General features: G+C 45.9%; 2 protein-coding genes across 2 annotated transcripts; both read left to right on the top strand.

Annotated features, from left to right (window-relative positions):
- The first annotated feature begins 1,192 nt into the window (after nucleotides 1-1,192).
- Nucleotides 1,193-3,101, top strand: LOC124647836 (protein NRT1/ PTR FAMILY 8.3-like). Its single transcript, XM_047187704.1, has 3 exons — nucleotides 1,193-1,355; nucleotides 1,445-1,662; nucleotides 1,752-3,101. Exons 1-3 carry the CDS (start codon nucleotides 1,193-1,195, stop codon nucleotides 3,099-3,101), a joined length of 1,731 nt encoding a protein of 576 aa, XP_047043660.1.
- A 6,228-nt stretch (nucleotides 3,102-9,329) lies between these two features.
- On the top strand, nucleotides 9,330-10,514 carry LOC124647835 (probable sarcosine oxidase). The gene has a single exon (XM_047187703.1). It carries the CDS (start codon nucleotides 9,357-9,359, stop codon nucleotides 10,512-10,514), a length of 1,158 nt encoding a protein of 385 aa, XP_047043659.1. The 5' UTR covers nucleotides 9,330-9,356.
- The last annotated feature ends 11,190 nt before the right edge of the window (nucleotides 10,515-21,704 follow it).

The raw sequence follows: 21,704 nt of genomic DNA, 5'->3' as shown, positions 1-21,704 counted from the left end.
GACATATTGTTTCAAATATGCCATCAAATGGATTATTGGGGTGATTTGCAGAAACCGATGGTGCAAAAGGTACTTTGTCGAAGCACCGAACTTCCGAAGATGTTGGTCTGCGGCGTCTTCAACCGGTCAAAAGGCTGGCGCCAATATGTCAAAGGATAGATAGTGGTTTAGATTCATCAAGAACAATTGCGTTTGGGTCTTGCTTAGACTGGGAAGAGGCAGAATATGGGGAGTGTTTTATGGCTCCACACTTTGTAACTGTTGGTATTTGGTTCATGCTATATGGGGATTGTTTTATGGTTCGGAAGTTTGTAACTGTTGCTATATTTTGTTCATGCTTGCTTACTCTGGTATACACAGTTGAATCAGTGTATACAAATAATCTTGTATGCATGCTATAGACAAATTGATGCTTCATTAATGAATTAACAGCAATGCTACATCTATGGACGGCACGTACAAAAAATTCTTACGGACAACCACCTCCAGACACACCAGATCAGTACGTGCTCCGGGGGTGGAAAAAACTAGAACCAAACATCAGCCACCACGTCAGCCCGTAAGCCCATTCCGTAGGATAGTTTCGGTAGGTCTAGGATTATTGGTGAATTAAGGGGAACCCATATGAGGAAAAAGAACATGAATGGCACCGGCCGGACTTGTATAGCTTGCACCGCAACTATTAGGGCATGCACAACGGTAGGCAACACACTCTTCTCTTTGCACTCCCATCATCTCGATAAGGCGATAAATATTATTGATATAATGCATTATCTTTATTGTTATTCTTAGTAATAAATAAAAAAGTAGTAAAAAAATTGTGTAACTAAGAAAACATAAATGTTACAATAGAAAAAAAGGTTATTTTTTAGTTTTAAAAGATCATCATAGCTAAAAGAAGATAAACTTCTCTTTCTTATTTCTCTCTGCTTAAGCTAAACGACAATTCAACCCGGGCAGCTGACCTCGCCACTTTGTAGATGCGCTTATCTCGGCATGGAAATGTTCTCGTTACCACCAGCAGCACCACTTCTTCTCCCCTATGATCCCGCGCGATAACCTCAGTTTTGACTTTCAGCTACTGTTTCATTAATTTCGTACCTCTGCTCTCCTCCAAATCTACCTCTGCTCTGGTCAGTAAGCACTAGCACCGCAGGAGTCCGGCCGGCCTCACCTTGTTTTCCCAGTCGGGATGCAGATGACGCGCTCTGCTAGTAACGGCGAGGAGATGACCATGCTGGAACCCGGCCACGTATCATCGTCTTCGTCGTGCTCGTCAGCTGCTGCAACGAAGACGACGACGACCATGAGGGAATCCCGCCCCTTCACCTGGACAGGCCCTGCCATTGTTCTAGGTAACTTACCAACGACGGCTCTGCTCCATCTAGGCATCTAGCCTATGTTCTACTAGCTAGGAACGACGACTGACTGGCTGACCGTGCAGGCTTCGAGCTGCTCGAGAGCATCGCCTTCTCCGGGGTGGCACTGAATATGGTGGTCTACCTGGGCACCGTGCTCCACGGCACCACCGCCTTCAACGCCGCCCATGTCGACACCTGGAATGGGACCACCTTCATCGTCCCAGTCATCGGCGCCCTCCTCGCCGACAGCTACTGGGGGAAGTACAACACCATCGTCGCGTCGCTCCTCTTCTACCTCGCCGTCAGTATCCTATCATCCTCTTAATTGTCTCTTGTGATTCCGTCAAGCAACTGAAGCTGACAAATTTGGAATTGATGGAATGGATGCAGGGCCTGGTGCTGCTCACCTTGTCCGCGGGGATCTCGCCGCTGCGGCCGTCGCCGTGCGAGGGAATCTCGTGCCCACCGGCCACCGGGAAGCAGTTCTCCGTCTTCTTCGCGGCGCTGTACCTGACCTCCATCGGCACGGGGGGCGTCAAGTCGGCGCTGCTCCCATTCGGGGCAGAGCAGTACGACGTGGACGGCAGCCCGGAGGAGGTGCGGAGGAAGCAGTCCTTCTTCACCTGGTTCTTCGGCGCCATCAACCTTGGCATCTTCGTCGCCGGGACGCTCGTGTCTTGGCTGCAGCAGAACGTGTCCTGGGCGCTCGGCTTCGGCGTCTCCACGTTCTGCCTGCTGCTGGCGGCGGCGGGCTTCCTGGCTGGCACGTCCTGGTACAGGGTGCAGCTCCCCGCCGGCAGCCCGCTCAAGGACATCCTCAGAGTGATTGTGGCGTCCCTGAGAAAGAGGAATACCAGGCTGCCAGCTGCGGATCACGGCGGCCTTGGCCTGCACGAGGTGGTGGAAGACGGTGACCTGCAAAAGCTGGCGCACACCAAAGGACTGAGGTGTCTGGACAAGGCAGCGGTGAAGGGCTCTAACGACGACGAAGGCCCGTGGTATCTATGCACGGTGAGCGAGGTGGAGGGTGTCAAGATCCTGACGCGCATGGCGCCCATCTGGGTAACCTGCGTGCTGTACGCGGCGTCCTTGGGGCAGATGACCACGACATTCATTCAGCAGGGGATGGCCATGGACAACAAAGTGTTCGGGAGGTTGAAGGTGCCGGTGGCGTCGATGGTGTCGGTGGAGGTGGCGTTCATGCTGCTGTGGGTGCTACTACACGACGCCGTCATCATGCCGCTCGCCAGGAGATGGGGGCCAGCCGGGAGCGCTGGTCTGACTCAGCTGCAGAGGATGGGCGTCGGGCGGTTTCTGGTGGTTCTGGCGATGGCGACGGCGGCGCTGGTGGAGAGGCGGCGGCTGCAGAGCGTCGGCGCGGGCACGATGATGGGCATCGGGTGGCAGGTGCCGCAGTTCGTGCTGGTCGCCGGGTCAGACGTGTTCTGCGGGATCGCGCAGCTGGAATTCTTCTACGGCGAGGCGCCAGTGTCAATGCGCAGCATCTGCTCCGCCCTCTCCTTCCTCGCGCTCTCGCTGGGGTACTACGTCAACACAGCGGTGGTCACGGCAGTGTCGCGGTTGAGGCCCGGGTGGCTGGCGCCGGACCTCAACGCGGGGCACCTCGACTACTACTTCTGGCTCTGGGCGGTCATTGGCGCCGGCAACCTGCTGCTCTACATGCTGCTCGCCGCCCGGTACACGACCAAGCAAGTCCTCCACTCGCCATCGTCGAGTTAATTACCTAATTCACAATGTAGTAGAAGTACTTCCTTTCTCTCGAAACAGGCTTTCGCCCCGCTATATTAATATAGCAACGAACTGATACAAGGTAGAGACCACCGCTGGGGCAAACAGCACACCGAAGCCCAAAAGAAAACAAAAGAAGAAGAAAAAAGAAAGAAAGGATGACAAAGACGGATCGACGAAAACGCTGATGATCCGCAACCGCTGCGCCCTCCGGAAGATTCCCACCACGAGCTTAGCCCTCCGAAGCGCCGCATACCAAGACAGCACCTTCAAGAAGGAATGCGACGATGACGACGCTGCTGCCCGGACAAGCCTAGGGTTTCCCCCGGTATGCGGAAGGGAAGTGGGAAGGGGGAACCCCGACGCCCCTCAAGAAGGAATGGTGGCGCCCGCGAGCGTCACCGCGTCGGTGTCGGCCGTCGACAAGGATTTCTCCTGTCCCCCACAGTCCCACGGCCCCGGACACTCCGTCATGCTCCGCCAACCTCGACGCCCACCAACTCGCGCCACCACGGTCACGCAACCACCGGCGCCGTCTCACCGTGACCCACCGACGAAGACCGACGAAACCGAAAGGATTCCCCCGAGCCGAGGAGAGTCTGGACAGCGGCCACGCGGGAGGGCGCAACCTCCACCGCCAGCTGCGGTGACAGACCGGACGCAGCTACAGGAGCAAACCAGGCCCCTCTGGCCCGGCCGAGCCCGCCGGGCTCGTGAAGCTCCCGTGGCCGCGCTGCAGTCCACGCGCCGCCGTCCTAGCTACCCTCAGCAGGAGAAGCTCCACCAGCCGCCGGGAGCAGAGGGATGCCAGATCTGGCCCGCCCAAGCCCAGATGGGGCCCAGACAGGCCCAGATCTGGGTCAGGGCCGCGCCGCCCGCGCCGCCGCTGACCACCCTGCTGCCCCGCTGCCAAGAGGCGGCGCCGCCGCCACCAGACCACCCGGAGCCGCGCCACCCACGGTGCGCCGCCGCCGCCGGCACCTTGCCTACCAGGCAGCACCACCGCTGGCCGGAGAGAGCCCCGCGCCTCCCAGCCTAGCGCGTGGGTAAGGGACGGCCGCCGCCGCCGGCACCGCGCGGGCTTTGCCCGGCGGCCTGCGCCGACGGCGGCGGAGGAGAGAGGAGGAGAGGTCGGCCTGGGCGGGGAGGGTTCGGGTCGTCGCCCCGACGCCGCCCGCGGGGGACGGGACGGGACGAAACGTACTTCCTTTCGCAGGCAAAAGGTTTGCCTGGTCCAAAAAGTGCCCACATAATTATGGAAAACTGAACAAAACGCCCAAACCTAGGCTGGGATCCCGGTAAGATTTCACTTATAGTGTTTTTTACCTTTTTTAGTTCAAATTTTAGTGCCAAAATTACACTACAAAAAGCAAAATGCACTACAAGTGGGACTTAAGTGGGATCCCACTTGACATCCTACACTCGCCAACGGCTGCAACAAACGCCACAAAACACAAAACACGCCCAACCAACCCCAAACACAAGACCTTGTCACTCACACGATACAGGGACAACACCTCAACATTGCATAAACTCTCGGGATCACCGCCACGACACGCGCAGCCCGCCAACACCGCCTTTCAGGTTACTGCCCTGACGTAGCACCACTCACATGAAAGTTGCAGTGACGCACGACATGGAACCCCACGACCCTAGCTGTGTAGGAAACCCTCTCGCAAGACCCTGGCCACCACACAACAATCTGGTGCCACTGCCTCGACATCTAGTCAACCACCCACTTTGAGATGCATCAACCGAGCCAAAAACCTTGCTGCCCATGCAACCCGAAGTTGCCACTCGTACCATGCCGAACTGCTGCCCTTCCTCATAGGGCTGCCATCGCATGGCTCCCCGAGGCAGCCACCTCAGCGCATGATCATGAACCACATGGATCCACCACCCCGACATCCACCAACCACGGAGGGAGTCACAAATGAAGCAGATGGAAGGCATGCCCTCAAAGACAACACCTCCAAGGAGGTGAAGATATAACCATTGCAGTTGCCCGCTTCGGCATCCCAAATCTAGGGCTTTTGCCTTGAGAGCCCATCACCCCACGAGGAACGAGGAAGGAGCTCCTCAACGACGCCCCAAGAGGGAAAACAACGTCTAAGACGTTTCCATCCACATCACCAATCAAAGTTGGTTCAAGGGCTTCACCTGGAGCTCCTCCTTGCTGATAGGCGACGAAGTTGAGGTCCGACCGTGGTTATTGATGCACCATCCTCAATGTTTTTTTGCTCTTTTCGTGGTGCATCGCAAAACTTATTTTTCTTGTATTTGAGGCTATCTAGCACCAGAATCGGGAAAAACGTTGTGCATGGTGGCCCGGGACGTGGTGCATGATGAATTCTCAGGGGCGCCGACCAAGTCAACGCAAATCCGCACCCCCGCAGACTATAGGACCCAGATGGCAGCGTCTCTAGCGCTGTTTTTTTCGATCGCGCCCTCTATTCATGTTTTTCGATTGAGCCGTTTATGCTGTTGGCTCATTGATCCCTGATGTCAACCTCTTTGAACAATACGGATTTTTTTCTTAATTTTTTTTTGACCCCTGATTTGAGGCTACTTATTTGTTTCTTTCGACCCTCTACCACATTTGTAACGTTGAGGCGCTGTTGCAAGATGGGTCTTATATGCCAGCCTCTCAAAACAATAAACATTTTCTTTCTTGAATTTTTTTCCGATGATTTCTAGTTACTTGGTTTTTTCTTTCGATCTCCTGCCGCCTTTGTAACATTGAGGCTGTTGCTGGCTCATGTGCCCCATATGTTAGTCTCTCTGTACAATAAACATTTTCTTTCTTAGAATATTTTTCGCACTAGATTTTTGGCTACTTGAATTTTTTCTTTCGATACTCTCTCATCTTGTTAACGTTGATGCCGCTTCTGGATAATGGGTCATACATGGCTGCTGGATAATGGGTCATACATGCCAGCCTCTCTAAACGATACATGTTTTCTTTTTAGATTTTTTTTTACCCGTTATTTCTTCCTACTAGACCTTTTTGTTGGATCCCCTACCGCCTTGTTAACGTTGATGCCGCTGCTGACGCATGGGCCGGGTCTCATATGTCATACTCTATGTAGAATAAACGATTCCTTTCTTGCATTTTTATGACCCTTGATTTCTAGGTACTTGCATTTTTCTTTTGATCTCCTGCCGCCTTGTTGACGTGGCAGGATGATGGGTCGCTAATGTCAGTCTCTATGTACAAGAAATGTGTGATATCTTTATTTTTTACCATTGATATTGCGGGATATTTTTTCGATTCTTTCAGTTTAATTTTACCTTCTAAATGTTGAGGGAGGCTGTTGGCTGATGGCCCCCTGATGTCAGCCTCTTTGTACAAGAAACTTGAGAAGTCTTGATTTTTTTACATTAATATTGCGGATACTTGCCTTTTTTCAACCCCTTCTGTTTGATTTACCTTTTAAATGTTGAGAACGTTGCTGGCTGATGGGTCCAAGATTTGAATTTCCATGTAGTGCAAGAAACGTGTGATATCTCGATTATTTTTATACTTGCGTTTTTTCATCCCTTTCTTTTGATTTTACCTTTTAAACGTTGAGGGATGGTCTGGCTGATGGTCCCTCATGCCAGCCTCTCTGTACAGGAAACTTGTGATATCTTGATTTTTTTTACCCGTGATATTGTGAGATACTTGTCTTTCTTCGACCCCTTACGTTTAATTTTATACATTGTTATAACTTTGAGACACAATGTTGGCCGATGGGTTCCAGTTGTCAGCCTCTTTGTACAAAAAACTTGAGATATCTTTTTTTACCCGTGATATTGCGGGATAGTTCTTTTTTGTTATTCTATTTAGTTTTACCCTTTTATAACTTTGATGACTTGAGGGACGCTGGTGCTGCTGGATGATGGTTCCTAGATGCCAGCATTCGTGTACAAGAAACTTGTGCTATCTTTGATTTTTTTTTACCAGTGATATTAGGGTCACTTGCCTTTTTCTCGATCCCTTATGTTTAATTTTACCTTGTTATAATTTTGACGGACGTTGTTGGATGATGGGTCCCTGATGCCAGCCTCCCTGTATAAGAAACATGTGCTAGCTTTGATTTTTTTACCCACGATTTCTGGTTACCTGATTTTTTTTCAAACTTGGTCGTTTTATTTTAACTTGTTATTAAGTCGAGGGATATCGCAGGATGTGGGTCCAAATTGTCAACATGTCCCTACTCTGTAGTTACGAGAAAAATACTAGTACAAAAAATATGTTTAAAAATGATTCGAACACAAGAGTTCGTTCTAGATGACTAATTGGGTGCATTGTCACTGCAACAAAAATGATGTGCTGGCAACGACTTTTTCAGAATTTTAAAAAAAATTAAAATCCACTTTATGATTTTTTCAAAATACCATGCTCCATGCAGGTATGGAGCGATCAAGGTTTTTCACATTGGGTATGCGGAGTGTCAAAAATTGCAACCCAAGGATACAAAAGAAATAAAAACAACTTATATGTAAAATCTCCATGTTTGTTTTCTGGCGAATCATAGGATTTGTGCTTCATTAAAAAAGTGGTCGAAAGTGCATTAGTAGAAAGGCACATTCGTAGTTATTAGGCCATTATCGCCCGAGTATGTAGGCCCACGTTAATTACGGGGTATGTATGGTGATTTATCTCGAAGTGAAGCTAGGATTTATTTTTAAGTTTCGACCGAAATTATTAAAATTTGAACTTTAGGTATTGTAAATGTTCGTACTAAATTTTGTCATAAAATATGTAGAGGTACCTAATGTGCCATGCATAAGCCCGTACCTCAAATTTTCATCCCATTGTACTAATGTCAAGGCCGACAATTTCAAACAAAGTTTGAATTCAAGAAAATAAAATAAAATAAAAACATAAAAATGAAAACTTGGGCTTCGAGTCATTGTGTGCGATATAGTTGCTATAGGATAAATTACAAAGTAGACATGTGTGGTGGTTTAAAAAAATAATGCTTCAAAAATTTGTGCCATATATCACGTATGAGTATGTAATATAATTGGCTAGCTTGACTTTCTACCTAAATTTTTTGTTGATTGCAATGCCCACTACAAGGTTATCAATAATCACGCCAATTCTAGCAAAAATGTGAATCTTGTGAAAGCAGCTACCTAGAACCAAGTCTCCAAGTTTCATCATTTCAATAATCTTCACACATGGTAGACCTCTCGTCACTAGGAACCATGGAAAAAAATAGCGCGCTATTCAACGCTAATAGCATGCTATAGCATATCTGGAGAGCCGACGCTATGCTATTTCGGCGCTATAGCGCGCTATTCGCGTTAATAGCACGCTATAACATGCTAATAGCGTATTTTTAGACCCACGCTATTTTTTTATAGCGTGCTATTTTTTTCAACTCAAATATTTAATCGGTCCACAAATTAAAACTCCTTGTTCAAATGGTATGAAAATTTTATGTTTTAGAATCATCTAATTTAAATTGTCATAAAATGTGGAAGATATGTCACACCATCTTCCCTAAAATGTGAAACGAGAGAAGGTTTGGCATGCACGGAAGGTCTCGTGGGCTGTAGAATTGCCGCTCTCAGCATTGGAGCTGTTGTAGCAGATGGTACAACACATGCTGCATTATTGATTGCCTCTCTTCCACGCCTTCCTATCTTAAAATGTGAAAGAAGAAATAAGGTGGGACGTGCACGGAAGATAGGCTGCACGGTAGAATTGCCCCTCTCACCATTTGAGGGACAACACACATGCTGCATCCATGTCATAGACACGGGCGTCTGTCTATTTCCTTCCATGGCAACGTACATCACTCATTTGCCACAAAAATCATCCGTGCTGTGCACCAACCATGGTTTTAAATTTCAGTTTCGGAAAATTTTCAGTCCCTACCACTGAAATTCACTGATTTTGGTTTTCATTTCCGTCAAAGGAGCGCCATTTTCTGTAAAAAATAATTAAAATTTTCAAATTTTCGAAAAATGAATATTGTTTAATCCATGTGTATTACTGAAATGACTGAAATATTTTGAAAGAAAGGTAATTATTTCGGTGTCCACCAAAATCACTAAAATTCAGTGCATTCCGTTGGCACCAACCCACTATTACTTGCCACTCCTTTAAGTAGAGCACTCACTTGCTCACTATTATCGGGTGCAGCAGCAGCTATCGCGGGTGTTGGCGCCATGACCGCAGAGGCAGCATCTGACGCCGCAGGCGTCAATGGCCCGCTCAGCTTCGACGTGATCGTGCTGGGCGCGGGCATCATGGGCAGCTGCGCGGCGCACGCGGCGGCGTCCCGCGGCGCAAGCGTCCTGCTCCTCGAGCGCTTCGACCTGCTCCACCACCTCGGCTCCTCCCACGGCGAGTCGCGCACCATCCGCGACGCCTACGCCAAGGCGCACTACCCGCCTATGGTCCGCCTCGCCCGCCGCCTCTGGAGCGACGCCCAGGCCGACGCCGGCTACCGCGTGCTCACCCCGTCGCCAAACCTCTGCATGGGCCCGCGCAGCAACGCCCGGCTCCTCGCCGCCGTCAGGAACGCGGGCGCGGCCGAGGTGGATGATGTCGGCGAGAGGTGGGGAGGCGTATTCCACGTCCCGGACGGGTGGGTGACGGCGGTGAGCGAGCTCGGCGGCGGCGTGCTGAACGCGACCAAGGCGCTCGCCATGTTCCACACGCTGGCCGTCAAGAAGGGCGCCGTCGTCAGGGACAACACGGAAGTCGTCGGCATCGTCAAGAAGGAAGGAGAGGACGGCGTCCGGGTGGTGACAAGCAAGGGCGAGGAGTTCCATGGCGCCAAGTGCATAGTGACGGTCGGCGCGTGGGCGAGCAAGCTGGTAAAGTCCGTCGCCTTCATGGAGCTGCCGATCCAGCCGGTGCAGAAGACCACCATGTACTGGAAGATCAAGCCTGGCCGCGAGCACGAGCTCACGGCGGAGGCCGGATTCCCGACGTTCTCGAGCTACGGCGACACATTCGTGTACAGCACGCCGTCGCTGGAGTTCCCGGGTCTCATCAAGATCAACGACAACAGCGGGTCGCCGTGCGACCCGGACAGCCGAGACTGGGGCTCCGGCGTCGCCGGCGCCGCCGAGCGGGTCGCGCGGTGGATTCAGGAGTTCATGCCGGGACATGTGGAGACCGCCGGCGGGCCGGTCATCCGGCAGTCGTGCATGTGCGCCATGACTCCGGACAAGGACTTCGTCATCGACTTCCTCGGCGGGGAGTTCGGCCAGGACGTGGTGCTCGGTGCCGGGTTCTCTTGTCACGGGTTCAAAATGGGGCCAGCGGTGGGGATCATCCTTGCCGAGATGGCCATCGATGGCGAGGCGAGGACCGCGGTAGAGGCCGGGGTGGAGCTCCACCATTTCAAAATCAACCGGTTCGAGGGCAATCCCGCGGGGAACACCAACAAGGACTAGATCGCGTTTGCCAATAAATATTCAGTTATCCGAGACTTCCATGCATAAATATCGTGACCAAACTGAAATCTGAACTGAATCTATACATACTGCCAGATAAAAATCTGAAATCGCGTTTGAGAAACATATTTTTTTAGAGAAAAAGGGCCTCGCCCCGGTTCCAAATATATTGAAACCAAACAGCACCACACAGTGTTCACACAACTCCACACACCCCTACTGAGCTTATCTTACAACACACCGAGCCAACACATAACAGTTTAAACCCCAACCAGGGGGGGAAAACAGCCATCAGTTTTGAGGCAAAACACAAACTTGCACAGAAAAACACACCAACCCATCAAGATAGAACACATCATCCAAGCTCAAGGGCGGTTTAGGACCTGGAAGCCAACGCCATCACCCACCAGGATTAAGTCGTTCGTCTCCATTGTCCTCCTCAGATCCTCGGCAGTGATCAGCATCGGCCCAAAGCCCCTTGCATTGTTCATAGCACAAACTGTTGGACAATTAGGCACAATTTCCATGATTAATTCCAGAATATAAAGCATGACGAAAGTAACTACTAACATGTGAAACTCGAACATACTAGATGCAGTGATCAACATGAACAATGAGCAGAGCAAACGGTACAACATCCATCGCTAAACAGATCGAGATATGTCCCACGTACCGATCCGGTGGAGGTGGCGGTGGAGGTGTAGCAGACGATGTCGCAGCGAGTAACGTTGTTGATGACAACGTTGTTGACGACGGGGACGATGAGTCGAAGTAGACGGCGTTGAAGACGACGGTAGGCAGCATCGCCCGACTTGGACGGAAGGCGACCCGTGATGAAGAGCTTGAGCATTCGCGCAGAGCGCTTCCCAAAAACCTAATTCGCCCTCTCCCGTACAGGATCGCGAGGACGAGCTGTTCCGGAGACCTGCTCTCCCGTTTGCCGATGCACGTCGGCGCACGGGATGGAGTAGGCTATGATGGCGGCGCAAGCAGAGAGAGGTGGAAACCCTAACTCGTGTATTAGATATGTTTCTGCGGTAGCCGGGCAAGAGATTATATAGGCTCGGGAAACCCTAGGCAACGTGGGCCACGCCCACGTCGCACGAACGTTTCGAGTCGGTTACGTGATAGCCCACGATCCGGGAGCGACCCGAACCGACTAACTGCGACGCGTTCGTCTAGGACTCTGTTCGTTTTCCTGAGCTGCAAAAAGTAAGGAAAGTCTCGGCTCGAGGCTCAATCCACTCACCACGAGCGCGGCGCGCGCGTCGTGTCGAGTCGAGTCGAGTCGAGTCGAGACGAGACGAGCGAGAGAGGAGGAGGAGGAGCGCGCGCGTGTAGCACTCCTATTCTTACTCACTTACTAGTGGTGGAACAACCCACCTTTTAAGGTGGTCTAACTTCCTCCCAACTTTCCATGTGGGACTAAACTTCCCACCTCTTGCCACTCCCTAGTGAGCTGCCACCAACTTGGGCTCAAACTCACAAGGCTTCCACTATGTGGGCTTTGAGATTTATAGGAAAACCTGAAATCTAGTATGGGCCACTAAGTGTAGGCCCAATATTTCAACACAAACCTCCAAAGCTGACCTGACCCTCTTCTGAGGAGTCAACCAGGCTCCGGCCACAACAGCAGCGGTGGCCGTCGAGCTGAAGCCTCCAACCTGTTCAGCAACGTCATCATTTCTTCTCTTCCTTCCTCTTTCAGGAGTATTTTCCGTTGTACACAACTGCAGACCAAGTGTTTCCACAAACCCTGCATGCCAAGCCATTGAGAACGATTGAAAACAAGTTCATTTCTGGTAATCCGGATAGCTCTCAACACAGCAGCAAAGATCATATTAATGTTACAATTCTTCTTTTTGTTAACCCAGAGAGCAGAGATGTCATGCATACTTGAAATATTAACATTAATATCCAAAGCAATACCAATCTCTCCCCAGAGTTTTGTTGCTACTACACAGTCAAAAAAAAAGATGTTGACAAGACTCCATTTTATTACAAAAAAACACAAGTCAAATCATCAACATTCTGTCTTTTGACCAAGTTATCTCTAGTGAGTAACTTGTCATGGAAAAGTAACCAGAGAAAGATATGAATTTTGGGGGGAACTTTGAGTTTCCAGACAGAGCGAATATTAACAGGGGTAATACCACCAAAATTGATCACATCATACATAGATTTCACACTATAGGAACCACTAGTCTCCCACGTCCAAATCAGACTATCTTTTGTACCATCAAAGGAAATAGATTGAGCAATTTGTTGGATTTCAAACCATTGCAGCAATATATGTTTGAGAAACATATATTTGTTAAAATCTGAAACGCGCAAGCTATATATATTTCTGATGTTATACATACTGCAGGTATTCTCCTGACAAAACTGAATCTAGAAATACTGCTAGTTAAAAAATGTTTGCTTCTTGGAGCTGAATGGAATCAACTAAAACGGTCGAATGGTCAGAAAAGAACGCAGCTACCGGGAGGAAAGTTACTAGTATTGTATTTTCTTTATTTTTACGATGAATATTGTAGCTATTGTAAATTTGAATTACACTCTCCACTTTCATCCTTCAGTGAAGAACTATGTATATTTAGAAAGTGCCTAAAATTCATGTAAAGAGAGCAACTAAATATGCACACCAAATGAGGAACCTTTCAACTACAATAGGTTTATGCAAGCACACACCATAACACCAGTTGTTGATCGCCATGACAGCCGATTCCACACCATGACCCTTTCAACTACAGTATGTTTATGCACACACCATGACGGCCGTTGCACCCCTAACCGCAAGGACATCGTCTCCCTATCCTTGCTCGTCATTTGGGAAATTTGGAACGAAAGAAAAGCTTGGGTGTTCCACAACAAGCATGCGTCCCCATCCTTAGCCTTAGATCGTATTAAAATGGAAGCCCTGTTGTGGGTTATAGCGGGTGCTAAGCGTTTGAGTGAAATAATGCTAGGAGAGCAATCCCTTATATCGCTCACCTAGTTGGGACTATCTTGTCAAACACTTCTTCTTAATTAATAGATTGGGGTAAAGCTTTTGCCCCTCTTTCAAAAGAAAAAGTTGTTGATCACACCTTCCACTGGATCATCAATACATACATGGAATCAAATAGCAACTTAGAGGGAGAGGGGATCACCTTGTCGTAGACCACGTGATGATGCAAATGATTCTAGTAGGGTTCCGTTAAATTTGACAGAATATCTCACCTCTCTCCGTTCTTGTTCCTTTTTGTAGCTGGTGGGTTTTTGGCTCTTCTAAAGCATGGGACAGATTCTGATCAAATCACACCAGTTAAAGTCTGTCGCCGAGCTCGGGGGATATCCCACCTCCTTTTTGCAGACGATACATTGCTATATTTTAAGGCAATGATACGTCTCAAACGTATCTATAATTTCTTATGTTCCATGCTACTTTTATGATGATACTCACATGTTTTATACACATTATATGTCATTATTATGCATTTTCCGGCACTAACCTATTGACGAGATGCCGAAGAGCCGCTTGTTGTTTTCTCGCTATTTTTGGTTTCAGAAATCCTACAAAGGAAATATTCTCGGAATTGGACGAAATCAACGCCCGGGGTCTTATTTTTCCACGAAGCTTCCAGAAGACCGAGGGAGAAACGAAGTGGGGCCACGAGGTGGCGACACACTAAGGCGGCGCGGCCAAGGAGGGGCCCGCGCCGCCCTAGTGTGTGGCCCCTGTCAGCCCTCCGACTCCGCCCTTCCGCCTACTTAAAGCCTTCGTTGCGAAAACCCCAGTACCGAGAGCCACGATACGGAAAACCTTCCAGAGACGCCACCGCCGCCAATCCCATCTCGGGGGATTCAGGAGATCGCCTTCGGCACCCTGCCGGAGAGGGGAATCATCTCCCGGAGGGCTCTTCATCGCCATGATAGCCTCCGGATCGATGTGTGAGTAGTTCACCCCTGGACTATGGGTCCATAACAGTAGCTAGATGGCTGTCTTCTCCTCATTGTGCTATCATGTTTGATCTTGTGAGCTGCCTATCATGATCAAGATCATCTATTTGTAATGCTACATGTTGTGTTTGTTGGGATCCGATGAATATTGAATACTATGTCAAGTTGATTATCAATCTATCATATATGTTGTTTATGTTCTTGCATGCTCTCCGTTGCTAGTAGAGGCTCGGCCAAGTTGATACTTGTAACTCCAAGAGGGAGTATTTATGCTCGATAGTGGGTTCATGCCTCCATTGAATCTGGGACGAGTGACGTGAAAGTTCTAAGGTTGTGGATGTGCTGTTGCCACTAGGGATAAAACATCAATGCTTTGTCTAAGGATATTTGTGTTGATTACATTACGCACCATACTTAATGCAATTGTCTGTTGTTTGCAACTTAATACTGGAAGGGGTTCGGATGATAACCTGAAGGTGGACTTTTTAGGCATAGATGCATGCTGGATAGCGGTCTATGTACTTTGTCGTAATGCCCTGATTAAATCTCATAGTACTCACCATGATATATGTATGTGCATTGTTATGCCTTCTTTATTTGTCAATTGCCCAATTGTAATTTGTTCACCCAACATGTTATTTATCTTATGGGAGAGACACCACTAGTGAACTGTGGACCCCGGTCCATTCTTTACATCTGAAATACAATCTACTGCAAACTCGTTCTTTACTCGTTCTTCGCAAACAAACATCATCTTCCACACTATACATCTAATCCTTTGTTTACAGCAAGCCGGTGAGATTGACAACCTCACTGTTACGTTGGGGAAAAGTACTTTGATTGTGTTGTGCAGGTTCCACGTTGGCGCCGGAATCCCTGGTGTTGCGCCGCACTACACTCCGTCACCAACGACCTTCACGTGATCCTTAACTCCTACTGGTTCGATAAACCTTGGTTTCTTACTGAGGGAAACTTGCTGCTGTACGCATCACACCTTCCACTTGGGGTTCCCAACGGGCGTGTGCTTTACGCGTATGAAGCTAAATTTCTGGCGCCGTTGCCGGGGAGATCAAGACACGCTGCAAGGGGAGTCTCCCGCATCCAATCTCTTTACTTTGTTTTTGTCTTGCTTTGTTTTATTTTATTTACTGTCTTGTTCTCCATATTAAAAACACAAAAAAATTAGCTACTTGCATTTATTTTATTTAGTTTGCTTTATTTAGTACTGCTAAAATGGGTACTGTTGAGAATACTAAGTTGTGTGACTTCACTAGCACAAATAATAATGATTTCCTATGCACACCTATTGCTCCACCTGCTAGTACAACGAGAATTCTTTGAAATTAAACCTGCTTTACTAAATCTTGTTATGAGAGAGCAATTTTCTGGTGTTAGTTCCGATGATGCTGCTGCCCATCTTAATAATTTTGTTGAACTATGTGAAATGCAAAAGTATAAGGATGTAGATGGTGACATTATAAAATTAAAATTGTTTCCTTTCTCTTTAAGAGGAAGAGCTAAAGATTGGTTGCTATCTCTGCCTAGAAATAGTATTGATTCATGGACTGAATGTAAGGATTCTTTTATTGGTAGATATTATCCTCCCGCTAAAATTATATCTCTGAGAAGTAGCATAATGAATTTTAAGAAATTAGATAATGAACATGTTGCTCAAGCATGGGAGAGAATGAAATCTTTGGTGAAGAATTGCCCTACCCATGGACTAACTACTTGGATGATCATCCAAATATTTTATGCAGGATTGAATTTTTCTTCGCTGAACCTATTGGATTCAGCTGCTGGAGGTACCTTTATGTCTATCACTTTGGGGGAGGCAACAAAACTTCTTAATGATATGATGATCAATTACTCTGAATGGCACACGGAAAGGGCTCCACAAGGTAAGAAGGTAAATTCTGTTGAAGAAACCTCCTCCTTGAGTGATAAGATTGATGCTATAATGTCTATGCTTGTGAATGGTAGATCTAATGTTGATCCTAATAATGTTCCTTTAGCTTCATTGGTTGCCCAAGAAGAACATGTTGATGTGAACTTCATTAAAAGTAATAATTTCAACAACAATGCTTATAGGAATAATTCTGGTAACAACTATAGGCCATATCCTTCTGCTAATGGTAATGGTTATGGTAATTCTTATGGGAATTCTTACAACAATAATAGGAGTGTGCCCCTGGTCTTGAAGCTATGCTTAAAGAATTTATTAGTACACAAACTGCTTTTAACAAATCTGTTGAGGAAAAGCTTGATAAAATTGATATTCTTGCTTCTAAGGTTGATAGACTTGCCTCTGATGTTGATCTTTTAAAATTGAAAGTTATGCCTAATAAGGATAATGATAATAAAATTGTTACTACAGCAAATGTCATCCAAGTTCGAATTAATGAGAATATTAGATTGATGGCTGAATTGCATGCTAGGTGGGAAACAGAAGAAAACGAAAAACTAGCTAAAGAGAATAATGTAGCTAAAGTTTGGACTATTACCACCACTAGTAATGATAATGCTTCACATGTTGCTACACCCCCTACTATCAATGGTAAAATAATTGGTGTTGGCAATGTTTCTACTCCTAGTGCAAAGCGTGCAAAATTGTCTGAAACTGCTAAAATTGCTGAAACTGCTTGTGATAAAACTGCTGAAATTTTTCAAAATATTTGGGACAATGATCCCATTGCTGTAGATCACAACGGTTTAGATTTTGATGATTTTCACATCTCTGAAATTATAAAGTTCTTACAAAAACTTGCTAAAAATCCCAATGCTAGTGCTATAAATTTGGCCTTTACAAAACATATTACAAATGCTCTCATAAAAGCTAGAGAGGAGAAACTAAAACTTGAAACTTCTATTCCTAGGAAGTTAGAAGATGTTTGGGAGCCCATCATTAAGATGAGGGTCAATGATTTTGATTGTAATGCTTTATGTGATCTTGGTGCAAGTATTTCTGTTACGCCTAAGAAAATCTATGATATGCTTGACTTGCCACCATTGAAAAATTGTTATTTGGATGTTAATCTTGCTGATAATGCTATAAAGAAACCTTTGGGGAGTATTGATAATGTTCGCATTATGGTTAACAATAACCTTGTCCCCGTTGATTTTGTTGTCTTGGATATTGAATGCAATGCATCTTGTCCCATTATATTGGGAAGACCTTTTCTTCGAACTATTGGTGCTACCATTAATATGAAGGAAGGTAATATTAAATATCAATTTCCTCTCAAGAAAGGTATGGAACACTTCCCTAGAAAGAGAATGAAGTTACCTTATGATTCTATTATTAGAACAAATTATGATATTGATGCTTCATCTCTTGATAATACTTGATTCACACTTTCTGCGCCTAGCTGAAAGGCGTTAAAGAAAAGCGCTTATGGGAGACAACCCATTATTTTACTTCTGCACTTTTGTTTTATATTTGAGTCTTGGAAGTTGTTACTACTGTATCAACCTCTCCTTATCTTTATTTTATTGCATTGTTGTGCCAAGTAAAGTCTTTGAAAGTAAAGTCAATACTAGATTTGGATTACTGCGCAGGAACAAATTTTTTGCTGTCACGAAATTGAGCCGCCCCTGCTGTAGAAAAATCTGCCAATTTACGTGCGTGATCCTCAGATATGTACGCAACTTTCATTCAATTTGGGCATTTTCATCTGAGAAAGTTAAGTGCCCCTGAAAAATTCGTCTTTACGGACTGTTCTGTTTTGACAGATTCTGCCTTTTTATTTCGCATTACCTGTTTTGCTATGTTTGATGGATTTCTTTGTTCCATTAAATTTCAGTAGCTTTGTGCAATGTCCAGAAGTGTTAAGAATGATTATGTCACCTCTGAATATAAGAATTTTCAATTATGCACTAACCCTCTAATGAGTTTGTTTTGAGTTTGGTGTGGAGGAAGTTTTCAAGGGTCAAGAGTGGAGGATGATGCAATATGATCAAGAAGAGTGAAAAGTCTAAGCTTGGGGATGCCCCCGTGGTTCATCCCTGCATATTTTAAGAAGACTCAAGCATCTAAGCTTGGGGATGCCCAAGGCATCCCTTCTTCATCGACAACTTATCAGGTCACCTCTAGTGAAACTATATCTTTATTCCGTCACATCTTATGTGCTTTACTTGGAGCGTCTGTTTGTTTTTGTTTTTGTTTGAATAAAATCGGATCCTAGCATTCCTTGTTTGGGAGAGAGACACGCTCCGCTGTTTCGTATGAACACATATGTTCTTAGCTTTATTCTTAATGTTCATGGCGAAGGTTGAACTACTTCGTTCATTGTTATATGGTTGGAAACAGAAAATGCTGCATGTGGTAAATTGGTATAATGTCTTGAATAATTTGATACTTGGTAATTGTTGTGCTCATATAGATCATGTTTAAGCTCTTGCATCATGTACTTTGTACCTATTAATGAAGAACTACATAGAGCTTGTTAAAATTTGGTTTGCATGATTGGTCTCTAGAGTCTAGATATTTTCTGGTTAAGGTGTTTGAACAACGAGGGAGACGATGTAAAGTCTTATAATGCTTGCAATATGTTCATATGTGAGCTTTTCTGCACCGTTTCGTACTTGAGTTTGCTTCAAACAACCTTGCTAGCCTAGCCTTGTATTGAGAGGAATTCTTCTCGTGCATCCAAATCCTTGAGCCAAAAACTATGCCAATTGTGTCCATCATACCTACCTACTACATGGTATTTCTCTGCCATTCCAAAGTAAATTACTTGAGTGCTACCTTTAAAAATTCTATCATTTGTCTTTGCAATATATAGCTCATGGGAAAATAGCCTTAAAAACTATTGTGGTGAAGAATATGTAGCTATGTATCTTATTTCTTAATAAGTTGCTTGTTGAGCGGTAACCATGTTTCTGGGGACGCCATCAACGATAACACCTTTGTTGAATATCATGTGAGTTGCTATGCATGTTCGTCTTGTCTGAAGTAAGGGCGATTTTCATGATCAAATGGTTTGAGTATGCAAATTGTTAGAGAAGAACATTGGGCCGCTAACTAAAGCCATGATTCATGGTGGAAGTTTCAGTTTGGACAATTAATCCTCAATCTCTTATGAGAATATTATCTGTTGTTGAATGCTTATGCATTAAAGAGGAGTCCATTATCTGTTGTCTATGTTGTCCCAGTATGGATGTCTAAGTTGAGAATAATCAAAAGCGAGAAATCCAATGCGAACTTTCTCCTTAGACCTTTGTACAGGCGGCATAGAGATACCCATTTGTGACACTTGGTTGAAAGTTGAAACATATGCTATGCAATGATAATCCATGTTAATCCAAGCTAATTAGGACAAGGTGCGAGCACTATTGGTATACTATGCATGAGGCTTGCAACTTATAGGATATCTTATACATAACACATATGATTTATTACTACCGTTGACAAAATTGTTTCTTGTTTTCAAAATGAAAAGCTCTAGCACAAATATAGTAATCCATGCTTCCCTCTGCGAAGGGCCATTCTTTTACTTTATTGTTGAGTCAGTTTACCTACTTCTTTCTATCTTAGAAGCAAACACTTGTATCAACTGTGTGCATTGATTCTTACATATTTACCTATTGCACTAGTTATATTACTTTGTGTTGACAATTATCCATGAGATAAATATGTTGAAGTTGAAAGCAACTGCTGAAACTTATATCTTCCTGTGTGTTGCTTCAAAGCTTTCTACTACGAATTTATTGCTTTATGAGTAACTCTTATGCAAGTCTTATTGATGCTTGTCTTGAAAGTACTATTCATGAAAAGTCTTTGCTATATGATTCAGTTGTTTACTCATTGTCTTCACCATTGATTCGAATCGCTGCATTCATCTCATATGCTTTACAATAGTATTGATCAAGATTATGATAGCATGTCACTTCATAAATTATCTTTGTTATCGTTTACCTACTCGAGGGCGAGTAGGAACTAAGCTTGGGGATGCTTGATACGTCTCAAACGTATCTATAATTTCTTATGTTCCATGCTACTTTTATGATGATACTCACATGTTTTATACACATTATATGTCATTATTATGCATTTTCCGGCACTAACCTATTGACGAGATGCCGAAGAGCCGATTGCTTGTTTTCTGCTGTTTTTGGTTTCAGAAATCCTACAAAGGAAATATTCTCGGAATTGGACGAAATCAACACCCAGGGTCTTATTTTTCCACGAAGCTTCGAGAAGACCGAGGGAGAAACGAAGTGGGGCCACGAGGTGGCGACACACTAAGGCGGCGCAGCCAAGGAGGGGCCGCGCCGCCCTAGTGTGTGGCCCCCCTGTCAGCCCTCCGACTCCGCCCTTCCGCCTACTTAAAGCCTTCGTCGCGAAAACCCCAGTACCGAGAGCCACAATACGGAAAACCTTCCAGAGACGCCGCCGCCGCCAATCCCATCTCGGGGGATTCAGGAGATCGCCTCCGGCACCCTGCCGGAGAGGGGAATCATCTCCCGGAGGGCTCTTCATCGCCATGATCGCCTCCGGATCGATGTGTGAGTAGTTCACCCCCTGGACTATGGGTCCATAGTAGTAGCTAGATGGTTGTCTTCTCCTCATTGTGCTATCATGTTAGATCTTGTGAGCTGCCTATCATTATCAAGATCATCTATTTGTAATGCTACATGTTTTGTTTGTTGGGATCCAATGAATATTGAATACTATGTCAAGTTGATTATCAATCTATCATATATGTTGTTTATGTCCCTGCATGCTCTCCGTTGCTAGTAGAGGCTCTGGCCAAGTTGATACTTGTAACTCCAAGAGGGAGTATTTATGCTCGATAGTGGGTTCATGCCTCCATTGAATCTGGGACAGGTGATGAAAGTTCTAAGGTTGTGGATGTGCTTGTTGTCACTAGGGATAAAACATCAATGCTTTGTCTAAGGATATTTGTGTTGATTACATTACGCACCATACTTAATGCAATTGTCTGTTGTTTGCAACTTAATATTGGAAGGGGTTCGGATGATAACTTGAAGGTGGACTTTTTAGGCATAGATGCATGCTGGATAGCGGTCTATGTACTTTGTCGTAATGCCCTGATTAAATCTCATAGTACTCATCATGATATATGTATGTGCATTGTTATGCCTTCTTTATTTGTCAATTGCCCAATTGTAATTTGTTCACCCAACATGCTATTTATCTTATGGGAGAGACACCACTAGTGAACTATGGACCCCGGTCCATTCTTTACATCTGAAATACAATCTACTGCAAACTCTATTCTTTAC

The sequence above is a fragment of the Lolium rigidum genome, chromosome 4 (assembly GCF_022539505.1).
Source record: "Lolium rigidum isolate FL_2022 chromosome 4, APGP_CSIRO_Lrig_0.1, whole genome shotgun sequence".
Taxonomy (NCBI): domain Eukaryota; kingdom Viridiplantae; phylum Streptophyta; class Magnoliopsida; order Poales; family Poaceae; genus Lolium; species Lolium rigidum.
Note: the sequence above shows the minus strand (reverse complement) of the source record. Positions and strands in the feature narration are given on the sequence as shown.

Bases quoted from the DNA above. Each gene is read 5' to 3' on its own strand.
- LOC124647836 (XM_047187704.1), top strand. From the start codon at position 1,193: ATGCAGATGACGCGCTCTGCTAGTAACGGCGAGGAGATGACCATGCTG. The intron at 1,356-1,444 runs GTAACTTACCAA...CTGACCGTGCAG, and splicing joins AGGCCCTGCCATTGTTCTAG to GCTTCGAGCTGCTCGAGAGC. The intron at 1,663-1,751 runs GTCAGTATCCTA...GAATGGATGCAG, and splicing joins CGCTCCTCTTCTACCTCGCC to GGCCTGGTGCTGCTCACCTT.
- LOC124647835 (XM_047187703.1), top strand. From the start codon at position 9,357: ATGGGCAGCTGCGCGGCGCACGCGGCGGCGTCCCGCGGCGCAAGCGTC.